This window comes from Thalassophryne amazonica, chromosome 5 (genome assembly GCF_902500255.1).
Source record: "Thalassophryne amazonica chromosome 5, fThaAma1.1, whole genome shotgun sequence".
In the NCBI taxonomy this organism is placed as follows: domain Eukaryota; kingdom Metazoa; phylum Chordata; class Actinopteri; order Batrachoidiformes; family Batrachoididae; genus Thalassophryne; species Thalassophryne amazonica.
In genome coordinates, this window is record NC_047107.1 from 118,093,182 (window position 1) to 118,105,156 (window position 11,975).

Genomic DNA, 11,975 nt, shown 5'->3' on the forward strand with positions numbered 1-11,975 from the left:
AAAGCGCATATTAAACAAATATGTAGGACTGCTTTTTTGCATTTACGCAATATCTCTAAAATCAGAAAGGTCTTGTCTCAGAGTGATGCTGAAAAACTAATTCATGCATTTATTTCCTCTAGGCTGGACTATTGTAATTCATTATTATCAGGTTGTCCTAAAAGTTCCCTAAAAAGCCTTCAGTTAATTCAAAATGCTGCAGCTAGAGTACTGACGGGGACTAGAAGGAGAGAGCATATCTCACCCATATTGGCCTCTCTTCATTGGCTTCCTGTTAATTCTAGAATAGAATTTAAAATTCTTCTTCTTACTTATAAGGTTTTGAATAATCAGGTCCCATCTTATCTTAGGGACCTCGTAGTACCATATCACCCCAATAGAGCGCTTCGCTCTCAGACTGCAGGCTTACTTGTAGTTCCTAGGGTTTGTAAGAGTAGAATGGGAGGCAGAGCCTTCAGCTTTCAGGCTCCTCTCCTGTGGAACCAGCTCCCAATTCAGATCAGGGAGACAGACACCCTCTCCACTTTTAAGATTAGGCTTAAAACTTTCCTTTTTGCTAAAGCTTATAGTTAGGGCTGGATCAGGTGACCCTGAACCATCCCTTAGTTATGCTGCTATAGACGTAGACTGCTGGGGGGTTCCCATGATGCACTGTTTCTTTCTCTTTTTGCTCTGTATGCACCACTCTGCATTTAATCATTAGTGATCGATCTCTGCTCCCCTCCACAGCATGTCTTTTTCCTGGTTCTCTCCCTCAGCCCCAACCAGTCCCAGCAGAAGACTGCCCCTCCCTGAGCCTGGTTCTGCTGGAGGTTTCTTCCTGTTAAAAGGGAGTTTTTCCTTCCCACTGTAGCCAAGTGCTTGCTCACAGGGGGTCGTTTTGACCGTTGGGGTTTTACATAATTATTGTATGGCCTTGCCTTACAATATAAAGCGCCTTGGGGCAACTGTTTGTTCTGATTTGGCGCTATATAAAAAAAATTGATTGATTGATTGATCAAAGCTAAATGTGGTAAGTATCTACAGGACTCCATTATGAAGATGCCCCCCCCCCCCACCCCTTAAAAAAGCATATCATTTAATTTCTAGGTGGCGCTGTTTCCTGCAGTAGACGCCAAAAGTTGCCTTGATCAGAGTTTGGCTTGAGTTCTTTTATGGAATGATTAATTTAGAGTGATAAGTTATTTGCGTTAAGATTAAAGTTCGTTAAATGTTGCTTAATGGAACTTTCCTTGTAGTTCTGGAGAATGGAGTTCCTCCAAGTCCCAGAAACCCCTGTGCCAGAGCCAATAGAGCCCGATGTTCCCGACTGTTGTGGAGAGGAAAAGATCGGTGAGTTGGACGAGAGACAGTGTGTGACTTAATAGTAGAGCCCGACCGATATGGGTTTTATTGGGAGCTGATACCATACTGACATTAAGGATTTAAAAAATTCACGATTATATACAAAATACCTGTTCTGGCCCCACCTAGCTGGTGCCATAGCACCCACTTGTATCTTGTTATAAAATGCCCCTCTGATTGAAAATGAACGATATGTGTCTTGTAGTTAATCAAGGGGTGATGGGGTCCCAGCAACGCTCGACAACATTGTAAAGGATGCTGTCCGCGCACTCTCTGCTGGAGTAACTATGTAAAACCACCATTTACAATATCCAAAGTGTTTTATTGCATTTTTTTTTTTGTAAAATGAATTTATATAAAATAAAATAAAAATGTAAAATAAGCTTTCCTATCAGCAACAGTAACACAGATCCCGATACATTGGGGGCAAGGCTCATATCGGCTGATATATATCGGTCGGACTCTAATTATTTGACAAAATTTTCTTCAAATATCTATCAAAGTTCATATTTTTCTGCATGTAAGACTCTTCTTCCCATCTCGGTATTTTTTTTCTGTTTTGTGTTCTTGGAAAAGTTGAGTGTTAAAATCAGTTGTCATTATTATTATTATGATAATCTGAATTTTTTTAAATGGTGGTATGACCTGAAGAGGGCAGCGAGAGTCATAATGGTGATGAAGACAGCAGTGAGTCAGACGCCGATGAGCCCAGTCTGAGCCAGGAGCCCAAAGTGCCACGCAATCCGTCAACAGGAGGAGGCAGCCAGCCAGGCAGTGCCGTCCACCGGCCCAGAGGTTCAGCAGCATGTCATGTCTTCTAAAAATAATTGTCATTGCATGCATACAGAAGGATGGGACAAAAATCGCAAGGAGTTCAAATGTTTAAATGTACAACTGTTTCATGATTCAGAGTCTTTGAGTCGGATTTTAATATCTTTAAGGACCTTCAGGCAGAACCGGAGCTTCCTGCTCAATGGACAGCGGTTCTGATGACTCGCACCGCTGGTCAGACACCCTCAGCATTGACGAGAAGGACGGCTTTGTGTTTGTCAATTACTCTGAGAGCCAAACCAGGGGCCACCAACCTCACCCAGGCCAGGGCTCCATGCCCCAGCCGCTGCATCCGGCCGTGGCGGAGGCACGGACCTACAATCAGCTCAGGGCAGGTGGGCGTATCACTTAATTTTTTTTTTAATTTGGCAGAGTGTTGTTATTTTGTGTTTTCTGAACAAGTGAATAATCCAATAACAAGTTAAGGATTAAGACAAAAAAAACCACTGTAATTTTTTTGCTTTTCCTTAACTTATTATACCCTTATTCCACAGGCACTTTTCCTTCCCACTTCATCCCAAATAGCAAATCAGGGAGTGTTTTGAAGCATCACAGTAACTCCTTAGTAAGTTCTTGATCCATTTTTTGTCAATCTTAAAGAAGCTTGGTATACACAGTACTTAGGCCATCATCGGCACCAGTTTTGAAATCAGGGTCAAATTTTCGAGCTCTTCAAAAATTTCACCCCATTTCGCAAAAATCTTTGTCATTACGCGGTCACTTCTGGGCATTTGTAGTTTTAACAGCCTCAGTCATGTTCAGACATCTTTCAGCAGGGTAGTCCTAGTGAGTACAGCGGGATACTTGGTTGATTGTGCTTCATCGGGGTAAAACTTTGATGCTGGGTGCAGCTTTACTTTCGTTTTCAAGCAGGCTGCCAGGTATGCACTTTATAAGCCCGGCAGTTGCCTGGTCTGCACTTTACAAGGCAGCCTGATAGGAGGCATGCCGCGTAAGCAGTTTCATCCTGTTTTTCACTTTTTCTGGATTGTGGGGGATTGTAATAGAATGGTGTCCTGTGGAATAAGGGTGTTAGCGGCTAATTTGTGGTTTGTTCCTGTTGTCGTGTTTTTGGTTGATGATTTATCATGTTTTTAAAAATCCGGTTTATTCTGTCTTTCCAGGCTACAGATGGGAAAGCCAGCTGGTGTTCCGGAGCAAACTCACCATGCACACAGCGTTTGACCGTAAGGACAACGCTCACCCTGCCGAGATCACCTCTCTTGCCATCTCCAAGTAAGACAGCCTTCCTGTTCTCATCCAGTCTCACTTTTGAATTGTCTGTGTCTGTATGAGGGGGAGTTGGGCCCTGAGACCCGTCTGTATTGGTGCTTATGCCCGGATCCTGTAGCATGAAGTGTGTCAGAGTCCACGACTCCCCCTCCTGGTGCGACATTGCAGCCTGAAGCTCGCTTGATAATATTTGACATGATGTCAAGTCAAAGACCTGTTCGTCCAGATTGAGACAAATGAGATACGACAGAAACACTATTCAAATGAAGTAGAATAAAAGATTAATTATGTTAAAAACAGTATTAGAATAAAAACAGATTTGGATTAAACATGGAATTATATTTAAAGAATTAGATTAAGAACAGAATTAGAATAAAATATGAATTGAATTAAAAACAGAATGAGATTGAAAATGAATTGCATTAAAATGGGTTTAGATTAAAAGATTATTTAGAATAAAAACAGAATTTGTTTAAAAATGAATTGGATTAAAACAATTAGATTAAAAAAGGATTTGTTTTAAAAATGGAATTTGATTAAAAGAGAATTAGATTAAAATATTAAAATTGAAAAAGGAGTGCTGCGTGGGTCCACAAATTGTGAATCAAAAAGTATTTTCAAAAATCTTTATGCACAGGTGCTCAATTGGAGATAGGGGTGCTAGGAAAACAGGCGTTTTTTGATCTTCAAATGGTAAGAAAATGAAAAAGCAAAAAAGAGCTATTTTGTGTGAAAACCTCAGGAAGACCAAAAACAAAACTCCAAGGCACTCTGAGAAAATTAAATTAAAAAGCTTTTATTGTGGCATGGCTATATAATTAAAATACGCACCAACGCGTTTCGACCCAGCATGGCCTTCTTCAGGATATCAAACAGGTTTTACACAGGTGTCACGGGCCTCCTTTAATAAGGAGGAAGCTAGTACACGCCTGCACTCAGATAATTGGAGGAGATTAGAAGTGCATTTTTAGAACAACAACAATGGAAAGACAAAACACAAAATACAATACAGTATAGTCTATGTACAATATAATACTATATAATACAGTTGATTAAAGTATATATAATGCAATAACTCAAGTGATAAACCCCATTAAAACAGGGCGGGCACCACCCTGAACAATCTGGATCACAAGATACATATATCATAAGTATGGAGAGAAATCTATGTCGGCATTGAGGCCTGGATGTTCAATTGCTGAGTGCAGGCGTGGTCTTCCTGAGGTTTTCACACAAAATAGCTCTTTTTTGCTTTTTCATTTTCTTACCATTTGAAGATCAAAAACGCCTGTTTTCCTAGTACTAGATTAAAATATTATTTAGAATAAAAACATAATTACATTAAAATTGGAATTGTACTAAAATTGGAATTATACTAAAATTGGAATTGTACTAAAATGGAATGAGATTAAAAAATGAATTAGATTAAAAATATAATAATATTAAAATGGAAGTAGATTAAAACAATTAGGCTTTTAGATGATCTAGATTAAAAATGGAATTACATTAAAACAGAGTTAGATGAAAAAATGGAATTAGATTAAAAGATTATTTAGAATAAAAACAGGATTAGATTTAAAAATGAATTAGATTAAAATTGGAATTGTATTAAAAATGGAATCAGCTTTAAATAGGAATTAGATTAAATATGTAATCAAATTAAAATGGAATTAGATTAAAACAATTAGATTAAAAGATGATTTAGATTAAACATGGAATTACATTAAAACAGTATTAGATTTTAAAGAACTGAAATTTGATTAAAATATTATTTAGAATAAAAGCAAAATTAGATTAAACGGCACTCGGCCCACACTAATGATGAATGAACAAGAATGAGCTAACGGGTACACTCACGTTAATCTTAGCAGGCATGTTAATCTTAGACTGATCCCGTCACATCTCAGAAGCTAAGCAGTGCGGGACCCGGTTTGTACTTGGATGGGAGACATCTTTGGAACATCAGCACCTGTGTGTGTTTCTCCGAGTAAAACTGGAGTTGTGTCAGGGCATCCGGCGTAAAACTTGTGCCAAATACCCATGCGGATCTAGCTGTATCCGCTATGGCAACACCGAATGAAACAGGAGCAGCCAAATGGACAACAAGCTATGTACAGGCTAATGTTAGCAGGCTAAGGCCTGAATTTCATCACCAGTCATTGGAAAACAGGAAATACATGCTGTCTAGGGCTTAAACGATTCTTCGAGTAATTTGAATAATTTGATTAGAAAATAATTTGATTACAAAAAAGCCTCGAGGCAAAGAATTTGCCTCGAGGCTTCGTTTAAAGCTGTAGCACAGCTGTGGCGCTGTAACGCTCTCACAAAAAACACAGAAGAAGTCCATAGCGCTAATCAATGTAGCAGGTGATGCTACAAGTTTGCAATGCCACATGCTGAGTAAAATAAAGCCTTTTAAGAGAAAGGGTCCGCGTGGATCGTCTGAAACGTCTTATTGCGCATTTAAAGTGAAGCAGTGTGTTTGTATATATTTTTAAAAAAAACATGTTTTGCTCCACTGGCCGTTCTCCACCTCTGCAGATGAAGCGAAAGGACGCACACTTTAAATGAGTCATGTTTAATGATTAAAAAAAGGTTTAATTCAGATTTGGTAAGAGTTTATAACAACAGGCAGCTTTTGTGGAAACGCTGCAATCCACAGCTGTTTTTCAAAGGCTGTGTTATTCGCCAAGTATCCAGAGAAAACAAATAATTTGACTTTAGTTTGAGCTACACTCTGTACGGCATGTAGAAATATGCATTAAACACAGAATAAATCACAGTAAAAAAAAGTGCAAATGAAATATGCAATAAGAAGGAAAAAAGAATGCACACTGTAGATTTCACAGACAGCCTGGGCTTATGGTTTGGCAAAGCTCTAAAACTCTTAATATGAAAAAATAAATAATAACCCGGCAAAACAGAGAGAGGGATCACCCTAAACTTAAAAAATCTGCATGATGGCACAGCAACATTGTGCCACTGCTTTAGGGAGACCCCTGCCTCTACTGATATTGTTTAAAGACACAAAGGTACTTTTTATCTGATTACTCGATTAATCGATAAAATAATAGATAGAATATTTGATTCCAAAAACATTCGATAGCTGCAGCCCTAATGCTATCACATGACCTTTGAGGTTGTTGATTTGTGGTTACAAATTCAACAAAAGGCGCGCAAATGCCTGAGTGACATTTGCTGAAATGTTGCCCAATAAAAAAAAGCTGCAGTTTGTCCAAATCTTCACATATATGTTTTTAGATGATTAAATGGATTAAAAATGATTTATATTTTCAAGACTCCTTATTGAATTCTTCTTCTTCCCTTCCTTTGTATCCTTTTTTTCCTTCCTTGCCTCCTTCCTGTTGTACGTGACCCCGCCCTCCTCTGCATAGGGATCACAGTAAGATCCTGGTGGGTGATGGGCGCGGCCGCATCTTCAGCTGGTCAGTCAGCGACCAGCCGGGTCGCTCGGCGGCCGACCACTGGGTGAAGGACGAGGTGGTGGACAGCTGCTCCGGCTGCACCGTGCGCTTCTCCCTCACTGAGCGGCGCCACCACTGCAGAAACTGCGGCCAGCTCTTCTGCCAGAAGTAAGAAAACTACAATGCTGCACCTCCAGTGGCTTGAGGCGTTCAGTGTCTCCTGAGGCTCAACACGTCCAGCGTCCTGCACCGTCAGATTGTTTTGATTATGTGCCAACTCCACCCTGATTTTGCACATCTTCCATAAAAATTGTGTGCCAGAAGCAAATTTTGGTAATTAGGTTAGGATCTTAAAAATAACAAAAACAACAACATCAACAAAACAGCATTATTCTGATATAAAATTTCAGAGGTACTGGTACCCATTTCTAGAGCAGTCTGAACAGTTTCAGCAGATTTTTGCTCCGTAGTAAAACAGCATCTGTTCTCTAGAACCTGACCAATGCAGAATTTTTCATACCGATACAGATTTTGATGTTTCATGAGCCCAAAAATCCTGTTATACAGTAGTGTTCAGAATAATAGTGGTGCTATGTGACTAAAAAGATTAATCCAGGTTTTGAGTATATTTCTTATTGTTACATGGGAAACAAGGTACCAGTAGATTCAGTAGATTCTCACAAATCCAGCAAGAGCAGGCGTTCATGATATGCACACTCTTAAGGCTATGAAATTGGGCTATTAGTAAAAAAAAAAAAGTAGAAAAGGGGGTGTTCACAATAACAGTAGCATCTGCTGTTGACGCTACAAACTCAAAACTATTATGTTCAAACTGCTTTTTTAGCAATCCTGTGAATCACTAAACTAGTATTTAGTTGTATAACCATAGTTTTTCATGATTTCTTCACATCTGTGAGGATTAATTTTGTTGGTTTGGAACCAAGATTTTGCTCATTTACTAGTGTGCTTGGGGTCATTGTCTTGTTGAAACACCCATTTCAAGGGCATGTCCTCTTCAGCATAAAGCAACATGACCTCTTCAAGTATTTTGACATATCCAAACTGATCCATGATATATATTCTGGATATATATCATGGCCTATATATCCATGTATGCGATATATAGGCCCAACACCATAGTAGGAGAAACATGCCCATGTCATGATGCTTGCACCACCATGCTTCACTGTCTTCACTGTGAACTGTGGCTTGAATTCAGAGTTTGGGGGTTGTCTCACAAACTGTCTGCGGCCCTTGGACCCAAAAAGAACAGTTTTCCTCTCATCAGTCCACAAAATATTCCTCCATTTCTCTTTAGGCCAGTTGATGTGTTCTTTGGCAAATTCTAACCTCTTCTGCAGGTCTTTTATTTAACAGAGGGACTTTGCGGGGGATTCTTGCATATAAATTAGCTTCACACAGGTGTCTTCTAACTTTCACAGCACTTACAGGTGATCATCCTGGAGCTGATCAATGGGTGAGCCTTTGCCATTCTGGTTATTCTTCTATCTATTTTGATAGTTGTTTTCTGTTTTCTTCCACGCGTCTGTTTTTTTTTTTGTCCATTTTAAAGCATTGGAGATCATTGTAGATGAACAGCCTATAATTTTTTGCACCTGCATATATGTTTTCCCCTCTCCAGTCAACTTTTTAATCAAACTACGCTGTTCTTCTGAACAGTGTCTTGAATGTCCCGTTTTCCTCAGGCTTTCAAAGAGAAAAGCATGTTCAACAGGTGCTGGCTTCATCCTTAAATAGGGGACACCTGATTCACACCTGTTTCTTCCACAAAATTGACGAACTCACTGACTGAATGCCACACTAGTATTATTGTGAACACCCCCTTTTCTACTTTCTTTTTTTTTTACTAATAGCCCAATTTCATAGCCTTAAGAGTGTGCATATCATGAATTCTTGGTCTTGTTGGATTTATGAGAATCTACTGAATCTACTGGTACCTTGTTTCCCATGTAACAATAAGAAATATACTCAAAACCTGGATTAATCTTTTTAGTCACATAGCACTACTATTATTCTGAACACTACTGTATATTTCACATCTCAACTAACAAACTTACCATGAACTCAGATAATTTCTTTGTCTCCCTCTGCAGTCACTTCGTTACGTCCATCAAGGACGTAACAAAATCATAGGCATTTATTTATTGAAATGGTAAATGGACTGCATTTATATAGCGCTTTTCCATCTGCATCAGACGCTCAAAGTGCTTTACAAATAATGCCTCACATTCACCCCGTATGAGGTACCATACAAGGTACTCACACGCCACACCTAAGGACCTTTCCCAAGGGCCCTTAGTGATTTTACAGTCAGGCTGGGATTTGAACTGAGGATCTGAACACTTTAACCACTAGACCATCACCTCCTTATTTGTTTCTGTGTTCAAAACTACTGCACAGATTTTGATGAAATTTTCACCATTGATAGATATTAGGCCGTGGGAGACTTCATTAAATCTTAGAGATGATCCGGATTCTAGATCAAGATTTCACTTTATATAGGCTTTTGAGGATTACGTCAAAACTACTTTGCGGATTCTCACCAGATTTTTATCACAAATAGATATTAGGGCATGGAAGACTCCACTGAATTTTGGAGGTGATCCGGATCCAGATTCTGGATCAAGTTTTACTTTATATAGGCTTTTAAGGATTGCGTCAAAACTACTTCGCGGATTCTCACCAGATTTTTACCACAGGTAGATATTAGGGTATGGAAGAAGTTTGGAGGTGATCCAGTTCTGGATTCTGGATCAGGATTTCAATTTGTACACTTCACTTTGTCAGATTTTGAGGATTACATCAAAACTACTTAACACATTTTCACCACACATTGGTATTAGGCCTTGGAAGACTCCATTAAATTTTGGAGGTGATCTGGATCCAGATTCAGAATCAGGATTTCACTTTGTAGACTTTTCGGGATTACGTCAAAACTTGCTTCATGGATACAACATCACGATGTAAAACTAAGATCATGAAGACACCATTTTGTTTCATCTTGTGAATTAAATATCACATTGGAACATCTTGATCAGTTGAATCATTGTGGATCATTGTGCATTATTGCATTGTGTTGTGGAATCCGGATCCAGGTGAACTTTGGGTCACGATGTGAATCATGTCTGTTATTTTGAGTCCTCGTCAACCCTTGGCAGAAATCTCAGATTGCTCTTATTTCTGACCTCATCCTTGTCCTGTTTTTGTCTAATCTAGTTTTTGGTAGTTTTGTGAGCTGTGCGCGGTGACATAATTAAATGCATAGTGTTTTCCATCTGCATCAGACGCTCAAAGCGCTTTACAAATAATGCCTCACATTCACCCCGATGTGAGGGTGCTGCTACACACTGGGAGCAATAGGGGATTAAAGACCTTGCCCTTAGTGGTTTTCCAGTCAGGTTGGGATTTGAACCGAGGATCTTCTGGTCTCAAGCCCAGTGCCTTAACCACTAGACCATCGCCTCCCCTATACTTTCCACATACTTGACCTGTATGAGGAAACTTGGGGTGTCTTATGTTGTAATTTGGCACTATATAAGTAAATCAAATAGAAATTTGTGTCGACAAAAGGGAAACTGTAGTGCGCCTTCTGGTGCATAATCTTTGTAATAACAACACTCATGCCATAGTAGATTTTCCATCTCATGTTTTCTTTTTAATTGTCATTTGACTGCTGTTATAAGCACCAATACCAATTTATTTGCATGTAGCTTATATTGGCCGAATATATCAGTTTGCCGATTTATTAGCCGGGCTCTACTGTTTGTCCCAAATATTATAACATTTATTGTGAAGTAAACCCAAAGTTTCAAGCAAATCTGTTGTATGAACGTGTTCCATAACATTATTGAAAAATAATTTAAATCCTTACATTTTCTTGACATCCTCATTTTATTACGGTGTTGACTGAGGAAGCAGTGTTACTATGGGAACCAGCAGTACTTGTTCATGTGATAACTTTGTTTGGTTTTTCCAGGTGCAGCCGCTTCCAGTCGGAGATCAAACGGCTGAAGATCTCGTCGCCGGTGAGAGTTTGTCAGAACTGTTACTACAACCTGCAACATGAGCGAAGCGTTGAGGACAGCACCAGAAACTGATCTCTGAAAGATAACACACTCTGACCCCAAATCTGCCTCGAAACACCACCAACACCCCCAAACACTCAAACGCCTCCCTCAGAAAACACGCCGGCTTTTTCCCATCCCAAAGGTCCAGTAACCACATGTGACTGTCATAGGAGGAAAAAAATAAACCATGTGACCTGCACTCGGAGGCGGACAGCGGCATGAACCCGCCTTTCCAGCCAAACTAACTTGTTAATACTGTAAATACTGAGCCTGACCTTTTGAACTCAAAAAAGAGGAACAAAAAAATGAGGTCAAGGAGAAAGATGTTGCTTGTAACACGGCATTGTGATTAACTACTCGGAACACGGAGGGATGTGAATGTCAAGAAGTCAGTTCATTGATTCACAAACATGTCTAGTTATGCAAATGTAGCTTTTTTTAAAAAACAAAACAAAATGATCATTTTATTTTATTTTATTTTTATTTTATTGTTTACGAAAATGTGATTTATTTTGGATGAGTGTTGCCCACAGTGTCAAATTGCGATTTCACTTTTTTTGGCCAAATTCTTTCCTGGTATTGAGTTGTTTTGTTTGTTTGTTTTTTTTGTTTTTTTTTATTTATGGATACCATAGATGTATATAAAACCCCTAAAGGAAAAAAGCAACTGTCATTCTTTGAAAAAAGAATTTAACATAACAATTTCCGGGGCATATTTATCATGTAATAAAAAATAACAAAAAAAAAATTGGCAGCCATTTGGAAAAACTATTTCTCAAGTGTCGCCCATTCAAATTGATATGTTGTTATCCAACAATATAGAAATATTCAAACCCGCTTTATCTCATATCAGAGAAAATAAAGAAATAAAGAGCTAGAAGATGATTTTCTTTTTGTTTTCATGTTTTCAGGCTAATAAATTAATACGATAATTCCTTTAAAAACATGTTTAAGTTGTTTAAAGTCTTTTGGCTCATCTGTAATCCATCAAAGATGGGAGCACGGAGCCATTTAAACCTGGTTTCAAACCGGTTACCCTCTGGTTTCAGAACAG

At 38.9% G+C, this 11,975-nt stretch overlaps 1 protein-coding gene across 4 annotated transcripts in view; it reads left to right on the forward strand.

Moving 5' to 3' along the window:
• wdfy3 (WD repeat and FYVE domain containing 3) overlaps window positions 1-11,377 on the forward strand; it is a 168,797-nt gene extending 157,420 nt beyond the window's left edge. For all 4 annotated transcript variants that reach the window (XM_034171177.1, XM_034171178.1, XM_034171179.1 and 1 more), the window contains 6 exons: window positions 1,239-1,332; window positions 1,996-2,139; window positions 2,286-2,510; window positions 3,300-3,411; window positions 6,804-7,001; window positions 10,831-11,377. In XM_034171177.1, coding sequence (XP_034027068.1) covers window positions 1,239-1,332; window positions 1,996-2,139; window positions 2,286-2,510; window positions 3,300-3,411; window positions 6,804-7,001; window positions 10,831-10,951 — 894 coding nt within the window. In that variant the 3' untranslated portion in view covers window positions 10,952-11,377. The remainder of the gene's footprint in view (window positions 1-1,238; window positions 1,333-1,995; window positions 2,140-2,285; window positions 2,511-3,299; window positions 3,412-6,803; window positions 7,002-10,830) is intronic.
• Window positions 11,378-11,975: the final 598 nt, after the last annotated feature.